At 38.7% G+C, this 27203-nt stretch overlaps 1 protein-coding gene and 1 long non-coding RNA gene across 3 annotated transcripts in view; one reads left to right on the forward strand and one right to left on the reverse strand.

Moving 5' to 3' along the window:
* The window catches only part of LOC128029013 (uncharacterized), a 385593-nt gene that overhangs the window by 163877 nt on the left and 194513 nt on the right, over positions 1 to 27203 (reverse strand). The window contains exon 37 of one of the 2 annotated variants that reach the window (XM_052616457.1): positions 11886 to 12299. The exons of the other annotated variant lie outside the window; for it this stretch is intronic. Within the exon in view, the coding sequence (XP_052472417.1) occupies positions 11886 to 12299 (414 nt within the window). The remainder of the gene's footprint in view (positions 1 to 11885; positions 12300 to 27203) is intronic. 2 annotated transcript variants of the gene reach the window in all.
* LOC128029018 (uncharacterized) overlaps positions 1 to 27203 on the forward strand; it is a 247494-nt gene that overhangs the window by 162009 nt on the left and 58282 nt on the right. The gene's annotated exons all lie outside the window — the stretch shown is intronic.

The raw sequence follows: 27203 nt of genomic DNA on the forward strand, positions 1-27203 counted from the left end.
ATATATATATATATGCTCATATCTAATGTTTATTGTTCTAATGTAATAATCTCAAGGTTTACTGAGTTTCACCTGATTCTTTGATTCTTTTGTTGTGTGGGTTTGGTGAAGTGCACTAAAAATATCAGATTGTTACATGTGTCCTCCAAACTGACCCTCATCTTAATCAGTAAAGAAAGGTTAGTGTTCAGGACAGGGATCAACATCCAGTCTTGTAAGTCCATTAACTGATCGTCCTTTTCTCGTAATATTTGTATATTAGGCAATTATTATTATTATTAGTATCAGTTTTATTATCCTATTATTATTGATTATATTTTTATATTAGTGGTCATATTTTTATATTCATTTTCATTCAAATATTCATTCAAATTAGGTGACATTCCACGTTATACAGTAAAGAAAAGAAAATTAACAAATAATCTAAATCATTTATTTGAGACATTCTTTCAAAATGATTTAAGCTACTGAATTAGTTAATATTAAGTTAATTAAGTTAATATTAACTGTCATACAGAGAGTTTCTACAGTGTGTTTGTGTTCTGACTATCATGACAGTAGATCTGTTGTGTCCTGTGTGTTACATCACATCAGTGTGTGCTGAAAACAGATGAACACAATCACATTGTTCACAGAACAAACAAGAAGCACAGAGAAACCCATACGGAAATGTAATATATGACATATATGTCCCTATATCGCTAATGACACCATCATATATGCTAAATATAAGACAATATATTGCTATCACATATATACATATCTCTAGATATATGTTGATATAGGTTTATAACATATATAAATTTGGCATATTAAATTAGTATATTGACATATATTAATATGATGTATATGATTATTATTTATATAATACTGTATGTTTTGACCATATATGTAACCGATATGTTTAATTTATATATGCCAAACTATTCAAACAACATACATTTCACATGCCTATGGTTTCCTTATTCATGTGTTTTCCTTATTTGAACAGTTTGAACTTTTATCAAGTCTACACATCCTCATTTAATTTCTATCCCATTTTCGAATCTTTTATAAAATGTATTATTTTACCTCTTCTTAACCAGCTATTAAAAAAATAAATACTACACAAATTCTATTTGAAAACATACATTTTATTTTTTTCATCAATAGCCATATATCAATATCTATGTGTAAGAAAGTACATACATGCATTACATATGCAGATGCATACAGAATAATATACAGTTGCACTCAAAAAAATGGATTTGTAGTACTGTTCGTTTTACACGTTTTGTTAAAACAACACAAATATATTTCGTTTTCCACCAAAACACAATTGTATTGTGTTTAATCAACTTAAACTGTTTAATTTTAAATTTTACTTAATTATCAATCTGTAAACTAACGTAAAGTGTTTAATTTCGTAATTCAAAAAAACCGGAAGTGACGATTTCCAATGCATTTGATGACGGTGCGGAGGGGAGCAAGAGGTGGTACCAGTCAGGTAAGACAATCTAAAGTTTTTCTTGTGTTAAGTCAAAGTCTTTAATTTCTCTTAGAGTTTCTGTTTTGGGGTGCTTTTGTTTTGCAATCTAGTATTGTGTAATCGGTTTATTGCACCGTTAATAGATGATTTTGAGCGGTTGGGAGATGTGAAAGTGCAGGACTCTCTGTAATGTATTTACTTTAGTGTATATATATATATATATATATATAATATATATATATATATATATATATATATATATATATATATATATATATATATATATATATATATATATATATACACACTAGGGCTGAAACAATTACTCGACATTATCGACAACGTCGACGATAAAAATAAAATTGTCGGCAAATGTTTTTGAGTAACGTTAGTGGTTTGATCTCGTATCTGCCTAATTTGAAAGCCTGCAATAATGCAGTTTGACCAGTGTGGCGCTGCAGCGCAAGATTGTAATACACTCTCCTGATTCAATTCAAAAGAAGAAGATAGCACTTCAGTTTGAGGAAACCGAGCCGATCCGAACCTTGGATGAATATGTAAATATATACTGCACGCCTTCCTCTCAATAACTGCATAAACACAACAAAAAACTGACCGCGATGTAAAAGCTCTTAAGAACACAGCGATGTGGATGTTTGCACGAACTCTGAGATTCTCCAGGCACTCCAGTAAAGAAAAGTCAAGTCACGTTTATTTATATAACAGTCCTTTATGCAATCGATAGCTTTTCAATATTAAACATGAAAATACAGAGTCAGTGTCGCTAGAATTATAACTTGATTTCCTGTTATAAAGCAGCTCTCCAGTGTGGAGCTAGCTAATAATAAAATAATTTTATAAGTGGGGGAAAGTTCTGCGCTAGATCAAACCAAACTGTTTTGATTATCATAACCCAATAAGGTATTTTAAGAGAGATTGTATTTATTAGTAAAATGTTTATTCAAAAAAAAAAACGTCCTATCAATTACCTTTACTTTATATTATACATATGGCTTACAATAAGATATGTTAAGAGACAGAATGATTCGTCATTCAGCTACTTCCTCATATAACTAATCAAATGGCGAATAGGAGTTTCTCTCTTATCTCATTTTGTGTGCCAAATATATTTGTTTAAATTAATTGTATTAATAATACATAATGACTTTCAAAAGTGGAAGTAATTACCTTTATTTGTTATAATATGTATATTTTAACTAATTGAAAAAGATAAATAATCAATAAATGTCTAACCATGAGATGTCGACCGAGTTTGGAGACCCCTGGCTCAGCACAGTGAAAGTATTTGAAGCTTTGTTTATGAACATGGTGGTGTGGTCATACAATGACTTTAAAGAGCCACACAGATGGGAAATCAAAAATTACCTGTATTACAGTGTATGATATAGCTGTCCATCAGTGTAAACAATGTGCAAAGTAATTAAACCAAAAAGTACACGATTTATAAAGTTATTGGCTTCTAAAGTAAGGAGTCGTCTCTGAATCGCTGAAACGAGTCGTTATAGATTTCAAATCTTTTGCCCATCTCTGTGTACGTCACTAGGAGCACTTTGCATAATAATCTCCGCCTACCGTCTTGGGAGAAACGTAACTCTGACCTGCCCCACCCCCCACACAGACGCTCTGGTTGGTGTGAGAGCATCATGTCGAGGAGACAGTGTGTTTTTAATTGTAAAGGCAAGTTTGTTTTATTTTCACTGCCAAAGAATGCAGATCAGAAGAACCAATGGCTAAAATTCATTTTTACCACAATACCAGAGCAGTACAACCAATCCCTTTTGTTGTGTTCACAACATTTCACTGATGACTGCTTTTCTAATCTCGGTGAGTACAAGGCGGGATTTTCAAAGCGTTTGGCCATAAACGCGAAGTATGATTATGAAGTTATGTGTCTGTTTTCTCCCGAGCGTCTTATCAGTATGTGTGCTGTCTGCAGCCTTTCTCTGCGCTGATCGTCATGTACAAACACGTCATAAAATGAAGTGTAACTCCGTGAATACTCAACAAAGAGACATGAGAGAGATATCTATAGAAAGCTTGACATGTCTAATTTAAAACTAAACAAGTGCTGCCGAAAACAGATATTCTGTGATAAAGTAATCCATAAGAAAACAACGCGATGTCTGTTTTTCACGTCTCCCTTCATTACATCTAATGTGACCACGCCCCCGCGCTGAACGCGCTATTCAGATTCAAACTGAAGCGCGCGGTTTGAATACACCCACACAGAAGAAAAAGCAGCGAGACTGTTCAAGTTTTTTATTTTACTGTTTGCTTCGCGATGAGAGGAATAAGACATAATTCACCCCAAACAGATGGTAACGCATAGTTTACCATGGAGGTGTGTGCGGAACAACTAATCAAACCTGACTATGTTAGTTGACCAATCAGAACACAGTATGCTACCGAAAGGTGGGGTTTAAGGAAACTGAATCTTTTGAAAAGCTTCGTGCGAACCGTTTGGGGATATCTGAGAATTGAGGTAATTTCAAAATGATATTTTGACAAAATGACAATGTTTTTTAACCTTGGATGGATTTAAACCTAATGTACAGGACTTATAAACAGTGTTAGGAAGCTTAGAATTTTCATCCTACTGGCTCTTTAAACCGGACACTACTCTGAGCTGTTCACATTATACAAATGCTCCAGATATGTAATCAGGTCCTCCCTTTAGGAATGGGAAACATGACACTATTCATCACTCACACAAATAAATCATTGAATATTTTGATAATTGAATTAGTTTTTGCTGTTCAAATTTTTTTTTTTTTTTTTTTTTTTTTTAACACATTGCACTTCATGTGTTTACAGATTTGTGCAGAATTTGAAACATACAGAATTACCATAGGCCCATCAGAATCAACAATCTTTGCCAAACTGGATCCGGACTGCAAAACTTACGAAGATGTTTGCATAATGAAGAAGAGTCCTTGGACAAATACTGAAACCCTCTTGGTGCCCACTACACAGGTAAGAACAACTGCACTCAACACAACCTTGTATTAAAACATTATTCTCTCACTGGCCACTGGAAATTGACAAAAAAAAGACAGATATAATAAGATAAGGTTTATTAATACAATAAATACAAAATATGTGGTATTACTATAAACTGATAGATTTATTTTAATGCAAGGCAGGGGTGTCCAGACCTGATCTAGGAAAGCCAGTGCTCTGTGGAGTTCAGCTCTAACACACCTGCCTGGAACTTCAGGTAAGACTTTTTTGTTTTAAAATTCCCAAGAACCTTGATTAGCTGGTTCAGGTGTGTTTAAATGGCTAGATCACCCAAAAATAAACATGTCATTACTCACCCTCATGTCGTTTCAAACCCGTAAGACCATCATTCATCTTCAGAGCACAAATTATGATATTTTTTAGGGATGCCCCGATCATGATTTTTCATGGCCGATACCGATTTTTTTACAAGCAAACTGGACGATTTTTTTTTTTTAAATCTTTAAGCAACAAACAAGAAGGAAGGACAGTCCACAGTCTACAGTCCAATATTGAGGAAAAGCTCACGTGACATCAGGGCGTGACGTGTAATGTACGAGTCGAAAACATTAGGCAGGTAATACTTTCACTGAATCTGGCGAACGATCTCGGTGTCACCGTGGAAAGTGAGGAACTAACTCATCTCTGCTTCATACAGTTTGCACTTTTTTTTTTCAGTGAACATTGATCTTCCTTCAAAACAGCCACTAAAAGAGTCGCACGATAACGTGCGTCATCACTTAGACACAGCATTAGATCTGGCTTTTGTTCACACAGCGCTTGTCCCGGAAAAAATCGGCCGGAAAAAATTCCAAAGACCAGACGATTACCAATCGCATATTTTAAGCAAAAACCGTCCAGTTTCCGATTTATGGCCGGTCAATTGGTGCATCCCTAATATTTTTATGAAAATGCGAGAGATTTCTGAACCTCCATAAAGGCTGCAATGCAACTGAAATGTTCCCAGAGTCATAGTAAGGACATCAGTAAAACAGTCCATGTGACATGCTTCATCCACAATTTTACAAAGGTACAAGAATACATTTTGTGCAAAGAAATCAAAAATATCGACTTTATTCAACAATTCTTCTCCAAATCACATATGCCGCCATTATGGACAGTAACAAGAGGCATGAACATTGCTTTCCTCTGCGTGTAATCAAGGCTCAGTGCATGCGTGTTCTAGGTCAGCAGCACCATGCGCATTAATTCTTTACGTGCTGTTGATAATGGTGGAAGATGCGATTTGGAGAAGAATTGTTGAATAAAGTCGCTGTTTTGGTTTTGTTTGCACAAAAAAGTATTTTTGTTTACTTTGTAAAATGATGGTTGAACCACTGGTGTCACATGACTGTTTTACTGATGTCCTTACTATGTTTCTGGGTCTGGGAACATTCCAGTTCTGTTGCTTACCGTACAGGGTCCAGATGTGTGTACCTTTTTCCACTGTAATGTTTGTTAGAATCCCATCTTGACTGCTTGCCTGTATTTCCCATAAGAAGATGAATGACTGACTTTTTTTCATGTAATTTTAGAAAAAAAAAACAAAGGCTAAATTTTGTTGTTTTCATCTTCAGACTAATGAAATTGAAGTATCCAAATGAAGACCCTAGCCGTATGGAGTATATGGTGAGTTTTTTTTTCAAGGTTAATAAATTATTTGTTAAAGTTAAAGAATTTGAGTTCTCCATGCTTTTAAATACTTCTAGGATACAGAGGTTGCCAGCAATCAGGAGGTGATCCAGAAGACTCGTGGGAATCTATATGAAGCTGCATCATTGAAGACAGTCCAGCAGATGTTGGAGTTTTAAAGGATAAAGTTCTTCAGGACCTATAGCAGTTTACAGTCTGCAAAACCATGTTGCTGGGACTGATATATGGACTGGAGCCAGTTCCTGTTCCTGGAATAAGGTTTGATTGGTAACCCATGAATGCCAATTAGAAAATGAGTAGTGTGATATTTTTGCTATTTTGTGTAATTTTGTAATGTGGTTTAAACTGTATTTTACTGTATGTAATTATTTATTGCTTGTTTAACAAATACACTTTGATCATTTGTGACATCTTGTCTTTTGTCTCATTACAAGACAAATCACACAAAAAATGTTTTGTTGAAGGGGGTAACTTTAAATAGAAAATATTGTGTTAAAGTAACTAGAACTAATTGTGTGGAACCACTGTCCATAATTGAAATGAGTAATTTGAAACAAACCTCCTTATGTTGATAGAGTGAAACAAATTTGGCTAGATTGTAATAAACCAAAACATGTTGAGTTAACTTAACCGGTTTAAGTTGAAGCAAAGTGAATAAATTGAGTTGGTTGGACATTACTATTTCACATAGATTCTACCTCATTCAATTGTGTTGTCACAACACAAGGAGTTTGTATAGATTCAAAAAATTCCATTAATGTTATCAAAACACAATTTGGTTGTGTGGAACCACTGTCCATATTTGACTTAGTTTAAAGAGTAATTTTTTTGAGTGTGTGTTTGTCTTCAAAAATCTAGGGGTTCTTAATTTAAACACATTTCTCTAACTTATGCAGCTATGTAAACCTGGGTTCTCCACTAGCATTCAAAGAAAATAAACTTTTGGTGCTTTCATCAAAGTTTGGCAGAGCTGCAAAAACTGATGTCACTGATGCCAGACATTATATATATATAAAAAAAAAATTAAACAGTTACGTAGGCATGTACAGCAGTTAGGTGAGACAGCACCTTCTCGACTGGATGAAAGTGTAGAGGATTTTGAAGCTTAGGCATGTCATGTTCATTGCATTACTGTCACGGTTGGGTTTGGGAAAACACAAAGAGAGGGTAGATCCAAATGCAGGTAAGGGTTTTTATTTAAACAGAGGGGTAACTACAAAAATAAACAGTCATGAGAGACAAACATAACCAAAAGAGGGAACCGGATGAAACGGGGAACTCGGAAGAATGAGAAGGTAGAGGAAGTCTCGGGGGAACGAGAGCATGAGACACATAGGGTAAGGACTCCATGAAGACAACAGAGAAAGACAGCTCTAAATAGGGAAACTAATGACAGAGAATTGTCAACACCTGTGCGATTCTAATTGGAGTGCAATTACTGTGAAGACACAACCAGACTAGCGGAATTAAAGTGCCTATGGTGAAGTGCCTAAGGGGAAGTGAGCTCATTAGGGAACACCCAGGAAAACAAAGACTGGCAGCGTGACATTACCCCCTCCCTACGGAGCAGCTACCAGATGCTCCACCTAAACCCAGGAAAACCCCAACAGAAAAAGAGGCAGGAGGGAGGTGGAACGGCGGCGGACCAGGGGGAGGGACGGAGGGACAGAAAACAGGGACAGGAGCAACCAGGAGGAATGGAAAGGTGCAACACAAAACAAGGAGTCCAGGAGGGAGGCGGACAGGTGGAGGCTCAGGGGGAGGGAAGGAGGGCCAGACTAAACTAAAAGGAACAGACAGAAACAGAACTCAAAAAACACAAAACATAAGTCCATGAAGGGCATGTTGAGGCGTCCACCAGGACGGAGCAAATGACCACCACATCTTTGTGGTCGAGGCCGGAGTCCACCAGGGCGGAGCAGAAGACCACCACGTCCTCATGGTCACCGCCGGAGTCCCCCAGAGCGGAGCGGACGACCACCACGTCCTCGTGGTCACCGCCCGAGTCCCCCAGGGTGGAGCGGACGACCACCACGTCCTCGTGGTCACCGCCAGAGTCCCCCAGGGTGGAGCGGACGACCACCACGTCCTCGTGGTCACCGCCAGAGTCCCCCAGGGCGGAGTAGAAGACCACCACGGCCTTGTGGTCACCGCCTCGGGAACTGTATCAGGCACCGCCTCTGGAACAGCCTCGGGCACCGCCTCGGGAACTGTATCGGGCACCGCCTCGGGAACAGCATCGGGCACCGCCTCGGGAACTGCATCGGGCACCGCCTCGGGAACTGCATCGGGCACCGCCTCGGGAACAACATCGAGCACCGCCTCGGGAACAACATCGAGCACCGCCTCGGGAACTGCATCGGGAATCGCCTCGGGAACTGCATCGGGCACTGCATCGGGCACCGTCTCGGGAACAACATCGAGCACCGCCTCGGGAACTGCATCGGGCACCGCCTCGGGAACAGCATCGGGCACCGCCTCGGGAACAGCATCGGGCACCGCCTCGGGAACTGCATCGGGCACCGCCTTGGGAACCGCATCGGGCACCGCATCGGGCACCGCCTCGGGAACTGCATCGGGCACCGCCTCGGGAACTGCATCGGGCACCGCCTCGGGAACTGCATCGGGCACCGCCTCGGGAACAGCATCGGGCACCGCCTCGGGAACAGCATCGGGCACCGCCTCGGGAACAGCATCGGGCACCGCCTCGGGAACTGCATCGGGCACCGCCTCGGGAACAGCATCGGCCACCGCCTCGGGAACAGCATCGGCCACCGCCTCGGGAACTGCATCGGGCACCGCCTCGGGAACTGCATCGGGCATCGCCTCGGGAACAGCATCGGGCACCGCCTCGGGAACTGCATCGGGCACCGCCTCGGGAACTGCATCGGGCACCGCCTCGGGAACAGCATCGGGCACCGCCTCGGGAACTGTATCGAGCACCGCCTCGGGAACAGCATCGGGCACCGCCTCGGGAACAGCATCGGGCACCGCCTCGGGAACTGCATCGGGCACCGCCTCGGGAACTGCCTCGGGCACCGCCTCGGGAACTGCCTCGGGCACCGCCTCGGAAACTGCATCGGGCACCGCCTCGGGAACAGCATCGGGCACCGCCTCGGCCTCCGGAACAGCAACGGGAACCGCATCGGGAACGGCTTCGGTCACCGCCTCGGCCTCCGGAACAGCAGCGGGCACCGCCTCGGCCTCCAGAACAGCAACGGGAACCGCATCGGGAACGGCCTCGGCCACCGCCTCGGCCTCCGGAACAGCAGCGGGTACCGCCTCGGCCTCCAGAACCGCAGCGGGCACCCCATCGGGAACAGCATCGGGCATTGCCCCGGCCTCTCGAACAGCATCGAGCACCTTCTCGGGAACAGCCTCGGCCTCGGAAACAGCATCGGGCACCGCCTCGGGAACTGCATCGGGCACCGCCTCGGAGACTGCATCGGGCACCGCCTCGGCCTCCGGAACATTAGCGGGCACCGCCTCGGGAACAGCATCGGGCACCGCCTCGGGAACTGCATCGGGCACCGCCTCGGGAACTGCATCAGGCACCGCCTCGGGAACAGCCTCGGCCTCCGGAGCAGCAGCGGGCACCGCATCGGGAACGACCTCGGCCACCGCCCCGGCCTCCGGAACAGCAACGGGAACCGCATCGGGAACGGCTTCGGTCACCGCCTCGGCCTCTGGAACAGCAGCGGGCACCGCCTCGGCCTCCAGAACAGCAACGGGAACCGCATCGGGAACGGCCTCGGCCACCGCCTCGGCCTCCGGAACAGCAGCGGGTACCGTCTCGGCCTCCAGAACCGCAGCGGGCACCACATCGGGAACAGCATCGGGCATTGCCTCGGCCTCTCGAACAGCATCGAGCACCTTCTCGGGAACAGCCTCGGTCTCGGAAACAGCATCGGGCACCGCCTCGGGAACTGCATCGGGCACCGCCTCGGAGACTGCATCGGGCACCGCCTCGGCCTCCGGAACATTAGCGGGCACCGCATCGGGAACGGCCTCGGCCACCGCCTCGGTCTCCGGAACAGCAGCGGGCACCGCATCGGGAACAGCCTCGGCCACCGCCTCCGGAACAGCAGCGGGCACCGCATCGGGAATGGCCTCATGGACGGCAGCCGCCCGCTCGGGAGCGTTCTCCGGGTCCTGAGGAACAGTAGCTGCCTGTCTCCTCCTCCGCCCTCTACGATGGAGAGTCGGTGGCGTTGAGTCGGCCATCTTGTGCTGTGGTGCTGGGCTGGCGGCCATCTTGAGCTGTGGCGCTAGGCTGGCGGCCATCTTGGGCTGTGGGGCTGGGCTGGTGGCCATCTTGGGTTGTGGGGCTGAGCTGGCAGCCTTGTCTGGAAACTCTGGTGTGGTTGTTGCATTCCACTGAGCACGATGGTGCAGGTAATTGGTAAACCCCCAAAAGTCCAGGATCTCTAACCCCTTCATCTCCCATTGAGGTAAAGGATCATCCAGGCAATTATTAAACCAATCCTTTAGTGCTGCATCATTGTAACCTAACCCGACTGCCAAAGTCCAAAACAATTGCGCCAGGCCACCCACCTCCCTTCCTTCTTGATGAAGGGTGGTTAAGTTCCGGACTCTCCCCCTCCGTTCCTCCATGGTGGCTGGGGAACCGATTCGAAATCTCACACCGCTGGATCTAGGCATGATGGAGTCCTTCTGTCACGGTTGGGTTTGGGAAAACACAAAGAGAGGGTAGATCCAAATGCAGGTAAGGGTTTTTATTTAAACAGAGGGGTAACTACAAAAATAAACAGTCATGAGAGACAAACATAACCAAAAGAGGGAACCGGATGAAACGGGGAACTCGGAAGAATGAGAAGGTAGAGGAAGTCTCGGGGGAACGAGAGCATGAGACACATAGGGTAAGGACTCCATGAAGACAACAGAGAAAGACAGCTCTAAATAGGGAAACTAATGACAGAGAATTGTCAACACCTGTGCGATTCTAATTGGAGTGCAATTACTGTGAAGACACAACCAGACTAGCGGAATTAAAGTGCCTATGGTGAAGTGCCTAAGGGGAAGTGAGCTCATTAGGGAACACCCAGGAAAACAAAGACTGGCAGCGTGACAATTACATGTTTGTAAGTACATATCCATAACCTATATTTAAAAATATGTACGAAATTAATGAAATCATGTTTTTTTTTTTTTTTTTTTTTTTTTTTTTTTTTTTACATTTGTTTAGTTTATATCATGCATTAATTCAAGATATTTTGCAAGTAATATACATAATATAAGAACATATGATTTAAAATATGTGCACACAATGTTTTTATATTTAATTTATATATTGCATATACATTAATCAAAATTATATTTTATATATATATATATATTTCATTTTAAATGTAAAATATATACTAAGACTATATAAAAACATATATAAGGGACATATATATGTCACATATATGTAAGCAATATGCTATGCATATATGTTTAGTTTGTATATTGAACATATATACAAAGAAATATATGTCATGTATATTGAAAATTATATATGTGACATATATAAAAAAACACTATTATACATACATAAAATATATGGGCTAGTTTTATATGTCAATATATGTAATTGTTCCATTTTCTAATAGGTTTTATATATGGGCAGATATATATGTACATATATGTTTTCCCTTTCTATGTGGATATATTTAATATATGTATATTTCATATGTGTACATATATTACATTTCCGTATGGGAACAAACACAGAAAGTCTCACCTCAGCTGTGAGATGTAGGGCAGACACTGCAGGAATCCCTTCACTTCACTCTCTTCATCTGTCCAGTCTCTCAGCTCTACTGGTTTCTTCTCTGTTTGGAGTTTCAGCACTTCTAGGAGGATGGAGCTCTTTCTCTCTGAGAGCTTTATTCTCCAGACTGCAGGAGCTGACTGATAAATTGGCTGTAATGCTGGAAGGACACTCCTGTCTGTTTGAGTCTCATAGTCCTTCACATGTGAACACAGATCCAGCAGGAAATCACATTTCTCATAATTTACAGAGGATAGCAGTTTCTTCACAGTTTCTTCTATTGTCTCTTTCTGATGGAGCACAGCTTGCAGACACAAATCCAGTATGAATAATCTTCTTCTTTTGTCCCATGATTCAGCTGTTTTATTGTGTGGTTCAGCAAATCTAAAGAGTGAACAAGATTCAGTTAGAGAAGTGTTCTTTTATAGTTGTGGCAACCTGTATAATTGGTGTGTTGTAAATGCAATCCTACAATGAAAATATGATAAAGCAGAGCTGAATTCTAAGGATTTTTTCTACTGACCCAGTCAGGACAGTAGTTCATATATATTTTACTTGCTCTTCCAAAAATGTTATTGGCACAACAACAACAACATCAAAACAATAGAAATGGTTATTGCTCTGGTCATTTTTGACTCAGGTAAACTGCTGCTTCCAAGATGTTAGAAACATCCATTTCCTCTGGCCTCATAATTAGAAGTTGCCATCATGTTTAAAGTTGTGCGTAGTTAAATCTGTATGGTGAAGCTGCACTACCCATAGACAGCGCAGAACGGATGAGAATCGCAGAAAAAAATAAAAATAAAAAAGAAGTAGGGGGTACCCCAGATTTTTGTTTAGTAAAAAATAATTGACAAATCTGATTAAGCTCACGCAGTTAGGATATGGTACATTTCGTTAATTAATTATTAAAAGTCATTCATGTGACTGAAGTCTGTATTTATGCTCTCAAAATGTAAATGCCTCTGTCAGCGTCAGCGTCAGAGCCAGAGTCAGGGCCAGGGCCATACCTACCAAATGAGGTCCAGACCACTGTATTTTTCAAATAACAGAGGTTATAAAACAATTACCTCATATTAATTCTGCTTTGTTGCTACAAGAATAAAAAGCCAAAATAACATTTCTTCTCATCTGAGATGCATCAGCAGTAGGGGTGTGTGATATATATTGTCTGGAATAATATCGTAATTGTTGTTTTAACGATATGCGATTTGACATTATCGAGTATTTTGCAAAAACCAATCAAAACATCCCTACAGAGCGCACATGTACAGAGTGCGTTCTTTGCCTGCATGATTCAGTCTATTAAAATGCATTTAGAATGATCACAAATTCACAACATGGGGCAGAAAATGTATATATTTATACCACTTCATATAGTTAATCAATTTCACACAAAGAGTGATGTTTTTTCTCAAAAAACTTACCGGATGGTCGAAACGTTGAAATAAATCCTTTTATCGAGAAGTTATATCAGTGTCATCATCAGTGTGACATCACATTGGCTCTTTTTCTCCAAAAATTACCATGATTACAAATGTGATATTTATTTTTTACAACAGCTCAATAAACAAGAAGTTAATTAAGAGACTTACATTTTAGATAGCATATTGCCTGATTCATTCCTGGATGAATCACCCTTTTAAATGATTCGGTTCCATAGCAGTGACTCACTTATTGACAGTGATTGCTGCCACCTATTGGCGGTTTTAATTTCACATTTCAACTTTTTTGATTTATCATGTTTTAAATAATTTAAAATATCAGTAATCAACGTTTTATGTTTAATATATCGAAACGTTATTTATGAATTTGTATTTGCAGGTTAAATGCATTCATGTCTTGCAGTAAACAGTGTGTAAATATTAATAATACATCTAAATGCTACTTCAGATGTAGCTTCTGTGTTGATTTCATTTAACAGCCCCAAAACTCTCTAGTTTTGGTGTATATAGCTAAAATTTGAAAAGTACAAACAAGGTTTTGACAGGTACTGTATAATATTGTAACCTAGTGCTTATATTGCTTAAATACCATTGATTAGATGGATTTGTGGCCCAAGAAGCTGGGATTTGCTTCAGACCCCATGACCCTGCAGAGGATAAGTGGTTTGGAGAGTGAATGGATGGATGAACTTGCAAGATAGCACTCTGACTTTCTTTTTATTTTGTTTCTCTTCTTACTGCGGTTCAGCTTAGAAAATACCTTTCCATTATCTTTATACTTTATACTATAGTTTCCACAGGGTGAAAAAAGGGCATAGTAAGTCAGAATGATCATTAGGTATGATATATACTTCATTGATGTATACTGTAAATGCAATAAATAGTTTAATAATTTATCTTGTTAAGTCTAAGTCTTTTTTGTATACTCTGAATCAACTTAATTGTTTTTGTCTGCAATGCTTTGCACGTTTGTAGTTGATTCCTTCATTTAAAACAGTGTACAGTTTTTTTTCTTTTACCTTTGTCCTGCACTTTAAAAACACACTTGTCTTTTTGTGTGTTTTTAAATACTTTATTTGTTTCAAATAAAAGTGTGTAATGTTGTGTTTCACCTTAGAGCTGGTTGACTTTGGTTCATGGCTTACATTTTTTTAACAATCACTTTTTAATAATCCCTATGTGAAAAATGAATGGGAAAAATACTTATGGATCCAAGGCCACTGAAAAGTGGACATGCACTGTTGCACTCTATTGTGAAAATGATCAAATGACAATGACTTGATAAAACAGTTTTGTCAAATATAAACTAATATAAAATAAGATCAGCAGGTAACAAGAGCATTTCATCCTACATGGTTTGTGGTGTGAAGCTGTGTGTCGTGTCCGGATTACTCTATTATGTTTGCTTTGTCATAATTACAATCTAAATGTACAGCATCCCTCAAAATTTTATCAAACAAAAAGTCATCCTGGCCTGATATTAAAGCTCCAGCTGTGTGGTTTTCTTTCTTCAGTACAAAAGTTGCACGGTATTAAATAGATTTACAAAATTCATTTGGCAAATTAACTTTAAGAATTAAAAATCCTGTTACAAAGAGACAAGTTAAAATACAAGAGAGTATAAAATAAATTATGGGTTAAAAAATATAAACACTTATATTTAAATTACTGTTGAATTATTCTCTTTAGTAATGGTTTAAATCCAAAAGCTAATGATCATAAGAGTTTACAGATATATTTGTTTTATTTGTGAAATGTATTAAAGTTTTAGTTTACAGACATGACAGTGGTTTTTATCACTGCTCAGTTACAAGCACAAAGTCTTGAATATGAGTTCAAAGCATAAAATAACTGTCAGAATTGAATCACTATGGTAACAGAAAATAACATACAAGTGGAAAAACAACTGGTCCAGAAAGAGTTCTGCTGATGTTTTTCTAGATGTGGGGACAAACTGGCATTTGAATCAACTGCTGGCAGCAAAATGGCTAATGATCGAGTTCCTACAGACTTTCTTAAAGGTTTTTATTCTGTTCTAAGAAATAAACATGATACTAAAACTGAAAGATTATAAAGGTGGATGTTTATTATACATATTATATTTGTTCAAGCTGTCAAACTACAAAAAGATAATTTATCTTGTAATCTGTTGTGTTTGACCATTGACATTTTTTTTTCAACTTTTCATGGAATTGTATAAGAACTTATTTAAAGTGTATACCGTATTTTCCGGACTATAAGTCACACTTTTTTTCAAAGTTTAGCTGGTCCTGCGACTCATAGTCAGGTGCGACTTATTTATCAAAATTAATTTGACATGAACCGAGAGAAATGAACCAATAGAAAACATTAACGTCTCCAGCCGCCAGAGGGCTCTCTATGCTGCTCAGTGCTCCTGTAGTCTACCACTGAGAAGCGTAGAGCGCCCTCTCGCGGCTGTAGACGGTAATGGTTTCTCTTGGTTCTTGGTTCTAAATAAATGCGACTTATAGTCCAGTGCGACTTATATATGTTTTTTTCCTCATCATGACATATTTTTGGACTGGTGCGACTTATAGTCCGAAAAATACGGTAATTACTTTTATAAGAGCACAGTTGCGGCTTGTCAGGATTCATCAAATGTATGAAAGACTTACATAATTCAAACCAATCCTGCTCTGGTAATAATACTCCAACACCTATAGTGTCATTTTTTCAGTTTAAATTACACTGTTTAAACTGTTTTACACTGTTTGTGTTTAAAGTTTTTCTACAAGTAATATAATTATGAAAAGCAGTAAACAAGTTTCTCCAAAATTGTATTTCTTTTAATTTATGAAATTTAAACACATTTTATTTTTTGGTAAATAAAGGGGATTTGCTATTAAAACTAAAACATGGAAGAAATATTGTGTAATATATTTCTTTAAAAAAGTTTTATTAATTTTTTCAACTTCTGGGGCTCAACAGTTCAACTAAGGCTCTTGTAGCATAAACTTGAGCTTTGGTAAACTAGGGGTGAAGGAATTGTAGACATTAAAATGGTTGAAACATTACACAACCGTGTAAACAAACATCGTAATTGTTTTTCTAGTCTCTGTGCTTTAGATATCACTAAAGGTAATTTAATATATTTACCCAGCCAGCACATGACCTACCTTCAACGTTGAAATATGATTGAAATAATGTCAGTTGTTGTTTCAACGTTGAAATAATCTTTAATGCTACATGGTTGAAAAAGGTTAACAAAAACACTTCTAAATCAACGTTGAATGAAAACATTACGTTGTTTCAACATACAGATCTTGTAAAAAAAATAAATGTTGATTTAGAAGTTTTTCTGCCTTTTAACGTATTATTATGATAATTAATTAGCATTTAATGAGTTTTTGATAATAACAGCTCTTCAATGTATATGTTAAAATATAATTATTATCATTATTAACAATAATAGTTTCACCCTCAAGACAGCAGTGCAGCAGAAACCTTTTGCCTTATGTGATTTTGTGTGAATTTACAATTTTGTCTGCTTGCCTAACAGTTTACATTGCATTATTACATTTTTATTCATACACTGTCATGTCATTTGACCAATTAATTAAATAACAATACAGACTGCAAATAAAACTTAATACACAGCTATGTTAACTCGCGCAAACTATTGCTATTGTTATTGGTTGTTTCGCCATTTTACTTTGAGCATGATTGGTTAATCTGTCTGTTTTCCAGGAAACCGTCCAATGAGAATGTGCGCGGCTCTGCGCGCCTATTTTAAATTTGAAAATATGTCCTTTACTCTCAGTCGGAGCAGCTGCTTTGAGTTGATTACTCGGTCAGACCTGGATTATTTTATATCTGCCTGTTGAATTCTTACATTTTGAGCGAATTTTAGTTGATATGTCAACGAAGAACAAAAGCTGGAATGTGAACAGAGGAAGGGGTTGTATGTGGTCTGTAAATACTGGTGATATCAGGTAAGAAAACATTTTTCAGTCCTTAACAGTCTAACGTTATCGTTTAGGGACACGGGTAACTTAACTGTCATCTTAACGTTACTGCAACCTCATAAGATAAATAAGTTATCTCTGTGTGTGTTTTTGTACTGCTTCACTATTAGCGTAGCGATATTAGCACGTATTTCATGTGTTAGTACCATCTGACATTGCTGTGTTTTGTTGTTGGTAAGTTAACGTTATGTGTTTATGTTGTCAGCTAACGTTAGTTTAAAACTCAAACGCATGAGAGGTAAAAAAGCGTGGGAATGAGTAAAGTGATAAAACCGTCATTTATTCTTTAGAAGTATGTTTACATAACATCTTCAAACACTGATAACGATATTGAAAAGATATTTGTTTACTCTTCTTTTTTTTAGATCAAGCATTGGAATAAGATTTTTATCGGGGGAGAACACCCAACAGAAAGACCCATGATTCACCAACGTAAGTCAATTTTACCCACGTAAGTTACTGTTCGAAAACCTACACTAGGATAGTATTAAGTATGATTTTCATACTGTTACTGATAGAAAGTCTGAATAACTTTCTGTCCTTTTGTCTTTCTTCTGCTGAAGTGGCGCACTGAAACGGGAGATTCATGTCACCTTCATCAGTTCTTTCTTTAATCACTGGACACCATTAAGGGAAAGACCCTCAGATAACAGGATAAATGCGGCTGCAGGTAAAATTATTTGATGGGGTTAGGGTTATTTGATTTTGGTACCTATTGGCTTTTTTTGTGTGCTTCCCTTGCTATGATACACATTTCTGATGGGATTCCCATGCTTTAAGTGTATGTTTACATTTTTAATCATGTAATAACTAACAGTCTCAAAGATGGCATTACTCAGTTCATGTTGTGTGAATGTTATAATGGCAAAGTTTTTACAATTTAAATCAATTTCATATAAATAATATATATATATATATATTTACAGTATATGTTTCCTCACAATGTCAAATGTGCTTGTTAAAGCTGCAGTAGGTAACTTTTGTAAAAATATATTTTTTACATATTTGTTAAACCTGTCATTATGTCCTGACAGTGGAATATGAGACAGATAATCTGTGAAAAAAATCAAGCTCCTCTGGCTCCTCCCAGTGGTCCTATTGCCATTTGCAGAAAGCCATCCGCTCCCGGTAAGAAACAACCAATCAGAGGTCCGGTCCGTAACTTTGTTTGTGTTCAAAATGTAGAAAAATGTACATAATAAGCGAGTACACCATGAATCCGTTTTACAAACCGTGTTTTTAGCTTGTCCTGAATCACTAGGGTACATCTATAATAAGTGTTTATATTCGGACTATTTTAGATTGCTTCGCGGGTATCGCAGAGGAGTAACCCAGTACCTGTGTGGTTCTTCATAGACATAAACAGAGAGAAGTAGCTCCGGCTACAATGTTCTTCCGCAAGACGCAAGCAGTTCTGTTTATTAACCGTTAGAGCGTCAAAAGTTCCCTACCGCAGCTTTAAGTGCGGCAGCTTTTTTTATACATTTTACAATTTTAATATGTAAGTTAACATTAACATTGTCGAGTCAGCAGGGCTAACGTTAAAACTTGCCGTTTGTAACGTTACGTTATGTATTAACCTTATAAAAGTCTGTCTAGCTTTAGCAAATGTAACATTATGCCAGTCCTAATAAAGTTAAAACGTTATTAACATTAGCCCTGAATGTGAAACATGCATCAGCCATCATAATGTTAACGTTAAATACCTGTGGTTGACTAACATTAATTTAATAATTACATATTTTGCCTCTTGCAAACACCTAACAGTTAAGTTAACGTTAAATAAAAGGCTGTTGCAGGTTGGGACCTTGTTTTATACAGTCTATGGTTTAACTTAGTTAACGTAATGTTAAGTTAGGACCTGACAAAGACTTGTCTCAGTTGCAGCTCGTTTTTAACTTAACGTTAGCAGTAGCACATTCAGTCAGTTAACATTAACTTTCGCCCGGAGAGAGTGCGTGCACTTAAAACGTGTCTCCTCTAACTCAAACTGTATCCTGTGCACTCACAACTCTGTCTATGCTCATATGCTAGATATTATTTATTTTCGCACCTTTCCATATCTAACCTTTTCCGTTCACATCTTCGCATCTTTTACTGCATGCAGTGTGAACGTTCTGATCCATTAACATGGGCTCTGAAAAAATACGCATCACAGACAGAGTGTGTGAACCTGGCGTTAGGCTTATGCCCAGTCTGTTCTGTTCTCGCACTCCACTTAGGTGCGCTGCATTCTAACCTTTTCCGTTCACATCTTCGCATCTTTTACTGCATGCAGTGTGAACGTTCTGATCCATTAACATGGGCTCGGAAAAAATACGCATCACAGACAGAGTGTGTGAACCTGGCGTTAGGCTTATGCCCAGTCTGTTCTGTTCTCGCACTCCACTTAGGTGTGCTGCATTCTAACCTTTTCCGTTCACATCTTCGCATCTTTTACTGCATGCAGTGTGAACGTTCTGATCCATTAACATGGGCTCGGAAAAAATACGCATCACAGACAGAGTGTGTGAACCTGGCGTTAGGCTTATGCCCAGTCTGTTCTGTTCTCGCACTCCACTTAGGTGCGCTGCATTCTGAATGGGTCGGATAGCATACTGCAGGAGGTCGGGACCACGGAAAATCGTGCTATAAAGCGATTTAGAAATTGCGCACGCTCAAATCGTGATTTTATTACGATTTCGATTAATTGCACAGCCCTACTTTATAAACTCGGCAAAAATAACAAACTATTCCATTTGACAATGAATGAAAATTCGAAAATCATGACCCATCTCTAAATTCAATAATTGTACTGCGAGTCAGAATAATTAAACTCAGTCTTTTGCCAAATGTTTGTGCCAAAATCACACTTGATAGCAGTCCGTTTTACAAGTGGTTTTAAGATTTTGTTGATCACATTTACAGAGCACCTTGAACCCTTTTAATACATTTTAACCCCTTAATGTTCCTGCATTAGAAGCATTAATAGAGGCAAAGTTTGTTCATGCTCAATTTTCATTCAAGCTCCAAACTGCAATTATTGTTAAGCGGCATCCTAATGGCTCTGCTCTGGCGATGCTGTGAGGGTAGGAGGCAAAGTTGCCATTGTGTGTAAATTGAAAACAATACAATGTGGCCACCGTTGATGTGTAGGAATTTTTACAAGTATGATACATCTGATCTATTTTTCAGGTCAAAGCCTGGTGAGAGCCACTACAGAGGATCATAGCCATCGTTGGAATTCTGAAAGGACGTGGGTGAATATCAGTCTGCCAAATGAACATTCACATCTGTATATTAATACTGATTATATATGAACTTGTTTGTTTGTTACTGGAAAGAACTTAGCTTCTATTGTTTTTGACTGAAGGACTTGACCGTGTTTTAAGCCTATGTGCATTTTCTAGATGTTGAGCATGAACAGTACTTTAAACAATGATTTACTGGGTGACTTTTATGGCGTTTTTCCATTACTAGTACCAGCTTTGGCCGTGCTCCATTTTCCATTGCAGATCATACCCAGAGATAGTACCCCTCAATGCAGATGGTCGTCATAGCAAGGCCACACACAACTGCCGCGATGCAATGTTCAATGCGACACACACACCTGCGACCCACATACAGCTCTCTCTTGATTTAAGTTACAACCTTTCATCATTACTCAGAATGTAAAGACAGATACTTAAAGGTGCTCTAAGCGATGCCGGGAGTCGTAACTTCTTGTTGACGTTCGAATTGTTGTCAAACAAAACGGAGGCTAGCTAGACCCTCCCTCCTCTTCATCCGTGCACTAATCCCCCAAACCCCACCCCCAAATCTTTCTTGTCGCTTATTGGCTGGAACAGTTTGTTATGTTTCGTGGTGCGGGTGAGCCCAGTTTGTTTTTCTTGTTGTTTGTGCAGCCTGTGGTGTCTAGAGAGACCGCGTTTTTTTAAAGTGTGTTCAGGGGACAGGCAGCTAGCGGATAGTGAGGAGATGTTTGCTGGATGTGACAAAAAATGTTTTGGCCTAAAACACGTGTGACATCACTTAGAGCACCTTTAATTAATATAACATTTAATTTAACTAAAACAAATATCAAAAACATGTCTAATACTTCATCAACACGTCATACTCCTGGAAAAGACCCACATAAAGCTCATATTTTAAAATGATTTTAAAATGAAATCAAAAATTACCTGTATTACAGTGTATGATGTAGCTGTCCATCAGTGTAAACAATGTGCAAAGTAATTAAACCAAAAAGTACACAAATCTCAAATCTTTTGCCCATCTCTATGTAAGTCACTAGGAACACTTTGCATAATAATCTCCGCCTACCGTCATGGGAGAAACAAAACTCTGACCTGCCCCACCCCCCACACAGACGCTTTGGTTAGTGGTTGGTGTGATAGCATCATGTCGAGGAGACCGTGTGTTTTTAATTGTAAAGGCAAGTTTGTTTTATTTTCACTGCCAAAGAATGAAGATCAGAAGAACCAATGGCATTTCACTGATGACTGCTTTTCTAATCTCTGTGAGTTCAAGGCGGGATTTTCAAAGCGTTTGGCCATAAAAGAGGGTTCATTACCAACTTTATTTAGACCAACAAGCATCTCCGAATCACAACGCGAAGTATGATTATGAAGTTATGTGTTTGTTTTCTCCCAAGTGTCTTATCAGTATGTCTCGCTAGCACTAACAGTTATATGTTAAAACCCTATATGTTAAAAACGCGGATACGCGGTATGAGTCATTTTCCCCTGATAACCCCGAAAAAGTCGGCGCTGATCTTCATTTACAAACACATCATTAAAATGAAGTGTAACTCCGTGAATACTCAACGAAGAGACATGAAACTAAAAAAGCACTTGTTTAAAACTAAACAAGTGCTGCCGAAAACAGATATTCTCTGATAAAGTAATCCATATGAAAACAATGTGATGTCCAATCTTTCACGTCTCCCTTCATTATATCTAATGTGACCACGCCCCCACTCTGAACGCGCTATTCAGATTCAAACTGAAGCGCGGCCTGAATATGCCCACACAGAAGAAAAAGCAGCGAGACTGTTCAAGTTTTTTATTTTACCGTTTGTTTCGCGATGAGAGGAATAAGACATAATTCCTCAAAAATGTAACTACGCGTCGTGAATGTAAACACAGTGGAACCCGCTCGCGTCAACTAGCGTTTCGGCGGTGTAACTGCAGAGCAAAACAGACATACGCAGAAGTATAAATGCTCACGACGGCGTCGCCTATGTGCGTAGCCTACGACGTACACTACGGCGTACACTTGACGCAGAAGTATAAATTGGCCTTAAGGGCCGTTTCATAGTCAACGCATCTGTATGCATACGCGTCCCCAAGGCTACACATCGATACGCTTCGGCTGCCATTATGCATCGGTGCGTAGCCAAATGTGTCGTCCTAGTTTTTGATACGCGACGCGCCGATGCACACAATACTATGCGTTGTGGGGGCGACATTGCAAGTATTGTACATTAATTCAAGTATATTATGTTTAAAGAAGAAGAAGGTTTGAATACAATGGCTGGTGAAGAGGAAAAATTATGCGAGCTTATATGTATAACATACCACCGCCTATCTCTGCGCTGCCTTTGTTGCCGCCGATGTAAAATCAGCAATAGAATGCACTCCTCTTCAGTTGTCATTGTGATCTGAATATCACGTGTCCCGACTCTACTAATATCACCCGACTCTACTACCCCGTAGCGTGAGCGGTGTATTGCATACGCGCATCGCCCGTGACACTTGCGTCCACTATTTAGACTATGAAAGGGCGCGAGTCGCTCGCATTGCTTGCTCGCGTTGACTATGTAACGGCCCTATATCGTGCTATTCGCGCGTAGTTGGACGCTTGAACATTTTGAGTTTAGACACTTCATTCGCACGTGAAATGAACTTCACAACAGATGCGAATTCACGTCATGGGGGGGCTTCTGCCGGTTGAGTTCACGCAGCATTTTCAACCACCATTTTTATTTGGATAATTTTCTAAATATTACTGTTATCGTGTCATGAAATGTAGTTTTAAAAGTATTTCAGGTGAGAATGTAGTTGTTTTAAACTCAAATATGTGGTTTATTTATAAAGACAGCGTCTATTTAAAAATGTGTTTCGCCGATTTCGGAGACGAGCTCCACACGATCAGCGGGAGCTCAGTGATCATGTATCCGCTTAGAGCTGTTTCCCCTCGGCTAGACCTTCTGACATGTGCCGCTGGCTCTGATGTCTCTTTAGTGGTTCAAGATAAAATATAACTCGTTTGGGGTAAATCTAATCTTTGGTCTTTATTCAATTAATCTAATGTTATATATACAAGCAAGATCCTTTTTATTCCTGTTTCTGTAAAAGTATGAAGAAGTATCATACAGCTCCGGTGTGGTATAGTGAGATACATGTGTGAACAGTAGGTGTCGCTTATATGCCAGTGGGCACAGATATGTCATGAAGAAGTGAAAGTAAACTGAGAATAAAGACAGTTGAAAGCACGCAGCTTGAGATCCTGAAGTTCATTACTGTGCAATACACAACATCCGGGTATGCACATACAGCGATGATAAGTTTGTCCTCCATTGTTGTTTCGGATTTTCCCTCCGCTTGCTACGTCGTAATCACGTCACTACTAGAGTAAGCTCCTGATTGTTTAACAAGGCGCAAAATTTTGTCAAAGTTCAGATTTTTCAACTCGCGAATTTCGCCCGACTTAACATTGAAATCACTCTCTATTCACGTCTGGAGTGAACGCACCATTAGAACTACCGATTAAGGTGTAGGAAACACTGGGACATGCCATTATGTACAGTAATAGTACGATTTGATTAGACATTTGAACTTAAATTGAAGTGTTCAAGCCATTAAAGGGTTAGTTCACCCAAAAATGAAAATTCTTTCAGTAATTACTCACCCTCATGTTGTTCCAACCCTGTAAGACCTCTCATCTTCGGAACACAAATTTAGATATTTTTGATTAAATCTGAGAGCTGGATCACTCCTCCATAGACTTCTATAGACGTTATGATTTGCTGGCCCAGAAAATGTATTAAAGCCATCGTTAATATAGTCCAAGTGACTACAGTGTCTCAATCTTAAGTTTATAAAGCGACGAGAATACTTTTTGTGCACAAACCCCCCCCCCCCCCCCCCCCCAAAAATAACGACTTTATTCCACAATTCATTTCCTTCTCTCTGTGCCTCGAGTCTTTTCATGTAGTGTGATAGCGCAGCACGTCTGTGTTGTACGTCACACGCTGGTCACATGTAGGCTCACTATTGGCCGAGGCTGGTCATGTGTGTGATGCGTGTGACGTACAACACAGACGCGCTGCGCTATCACACTACATGAAAAGACTCGAGGCCCAGATAGAAGGAAATGAATAGTGGAATAAAGTCGCTATTTTTTTTTTTTTTTGTGCACAAAAAGTATTCTCGTCGTTTATAAACTTAAGATTGAGCAACTGTAGTCACTTGGACTATATTAACGATGGCTTTAATACATTTTCTGGGCCAGCAACTTCGGACTTCGACCGAAAATAGGAAGTAAATACAGGTATGTGCGCTGGCTGAATTAACATCACTTTTATTCATATCTTTCACATCTACTGCAGTCAGATTCACCGTGTTCACTCTGAAAGGAATCACTCACATGACTTAACATTTTTCTTTTGAGGGGAAATATACATCTCAAATGCGGATCTGCACTGAATGGATGGGACATTGCTGTAAAATGTCAGAAAAATGTATGTATGTATTTAGTGAAAAAGTTGTTGATGCAAATGCACTTAACATAGACCTTCCAGTTTTTGTACATTCAAAACACCATATACTAATATAGAATGTGTGGACATAAATTGGAATGTTGCTTGTAATTGCTGTCAAATAATGTTTATATTAAGTGAATCCCATGCACTAATAAGAAAAGTCTGTAGATATATTGGAGTTGCTTGTTATTACCGTGAAATTATGTTCATATAAGGTTAGTCTCATGCACTTATAACGAAGGTGTCTATAAATCAGAGTTGCTTATTATTACTGTCAAACAGTGGTTATATAAAGTAAACCCCATGCCGTAATGGAAAAAGTATGTACATATATTGGACAGTTGCTTGTAATTGCTATCAAATATTGTTTACATAAAATAAACGTTTATTTTTACATATAATGGAGAATTGCTTGTAATTACTGTCTATTAATGTTTATATAAAGTGAACCCATACATTGAGTAAATGTCATGTTGATATATTGGAAAGTTGATTTTAATTAGTATAAAGCAATGTTTATATAAAGTATACCTCATACATTGATGGTAAAAGTATATAGATTTATTGGATAGTTGCCTTTAATCACTATAATATATTGTTTATATAAACCCTTGTACATTAATGGTAAAAGCATGTAAAGTTATTGGAGATGTGTTTATAATTACTGTCAGGTGTTGGTTATATAAGGTAAACCCCCATATATTAATTGTAAACGTATGTAGATAAATAGATATATTGGGAAGTTGCTTATAATTACCATAATAAAAATGTTTTTATAAGGTAAAGCCCCATACATTAAAGGTACAAATATGTAGAAATATTGGAGGTTTGCTTGTAATTACTACAAATAATGTTTGTATAAGGTAATCCCCTGTACGTAAATGGTTAAAGTGTGTAGAAATATTGGAGAGTTGCTTGTTATTATTGTCAGATAATGTTTATATAAAGTAAACAACCATATTTAAATGGTACAAATATGTAGAAATATTGGAGAGTTACTTGTAATTACTGTCGAATAATGTTTATATAAAGTAAACTACCGTATTTAAATGGTAATGGTATTTAGAAATATTGGAGAGTTACTTGTTATTACTGTCAAATAATGTTTATATAAAGTAAACTACCGTATTTAAATGGTAATGGTATTTAGAAATATTGGAGAGTTACTTGTTATTACTGTCAAATAATGTTTATAGAAAGTAAACTACCGTATTTAAATGGTAATGGTATTTATAAATATTGGAGAGTTACTTGTAATTAATGTCAAGTAATGTTTATATAAAGTAAACCCCCGTATTTAAATAGTAAAAATATGTAGAAATATTGGAGAGTTGCTTGTTATTACCGTCAAATAATGTTTATATAAAGTAAACCCCAGTATTTAAATGGTAAAAATATGTAGAAATATTGGAGAGTTGCTTGTTATTACCGTCAAATAATGTTTATATAAAGTAAACCCCAGTATTTAAATGGTAAAAATATGTAGAAATATTGGAGAGTTGCTTGTTATTAACGTCAAATAATGTTTATATAAAGCAATAACAGTTAAAAATATGTTTCTTAAACTTAATATCACAAGATCTTATTTTTTTGTACAGGATATAACCAATATTTAACAGGAATTTACTATAAATAGATTGAATAATGACAAAATAAAATTTTTAATCGATCAATATACTGGTATTGGGCTTTAAATTAAGGTATCTGAAGGTAATTATACAACATTTTCTGTATGTTTTACAAAGAAAAGTCTTTGCTTTGACAAGGAGTTCTTGTAGATGGATTGGATTATCTTAAAAATATACCAAATAATACTGTATTAAAACAGAAGTCTTTGTTTTTATTATGTAATTTTAAGGTATTTCTGCAATATTTGTAAGTTTTTATACAGATTTATACATTTGTTTAACATTCAACAGAGATTTTTTTTATGATATTTTTTTTTCTTTCTACAGCAGTTTGACTGTAAAAATACAAAAATTGTTTACGGTACATATCCGTTTTCAAAAAACATCATTTTTCCGTAAAATTATTGAAGGTTTTTTACTGTAATTTGACGGTAAGTGGTTGGCAACTTTGCTGCCAGACTTTTTACCGCTATTTTACGATTTTT

This window comes from Carassius gibelio, chromosome A15, assembly GCF_023724105.1.
Source record: "Carassius gibelio isolate Cgi1373 ecotype wild population from Czech Republic chromosome A15, carGib1.2-hapl.c, whole genome shotgun sequence".
In the NCBI taxonomy this organism is placed as follows: Eukaryota; Metazoa; Chordata; class Actinopteri; order Cypriniformes; family Cyprinidae; genus Carassius; species Carassius gibelio.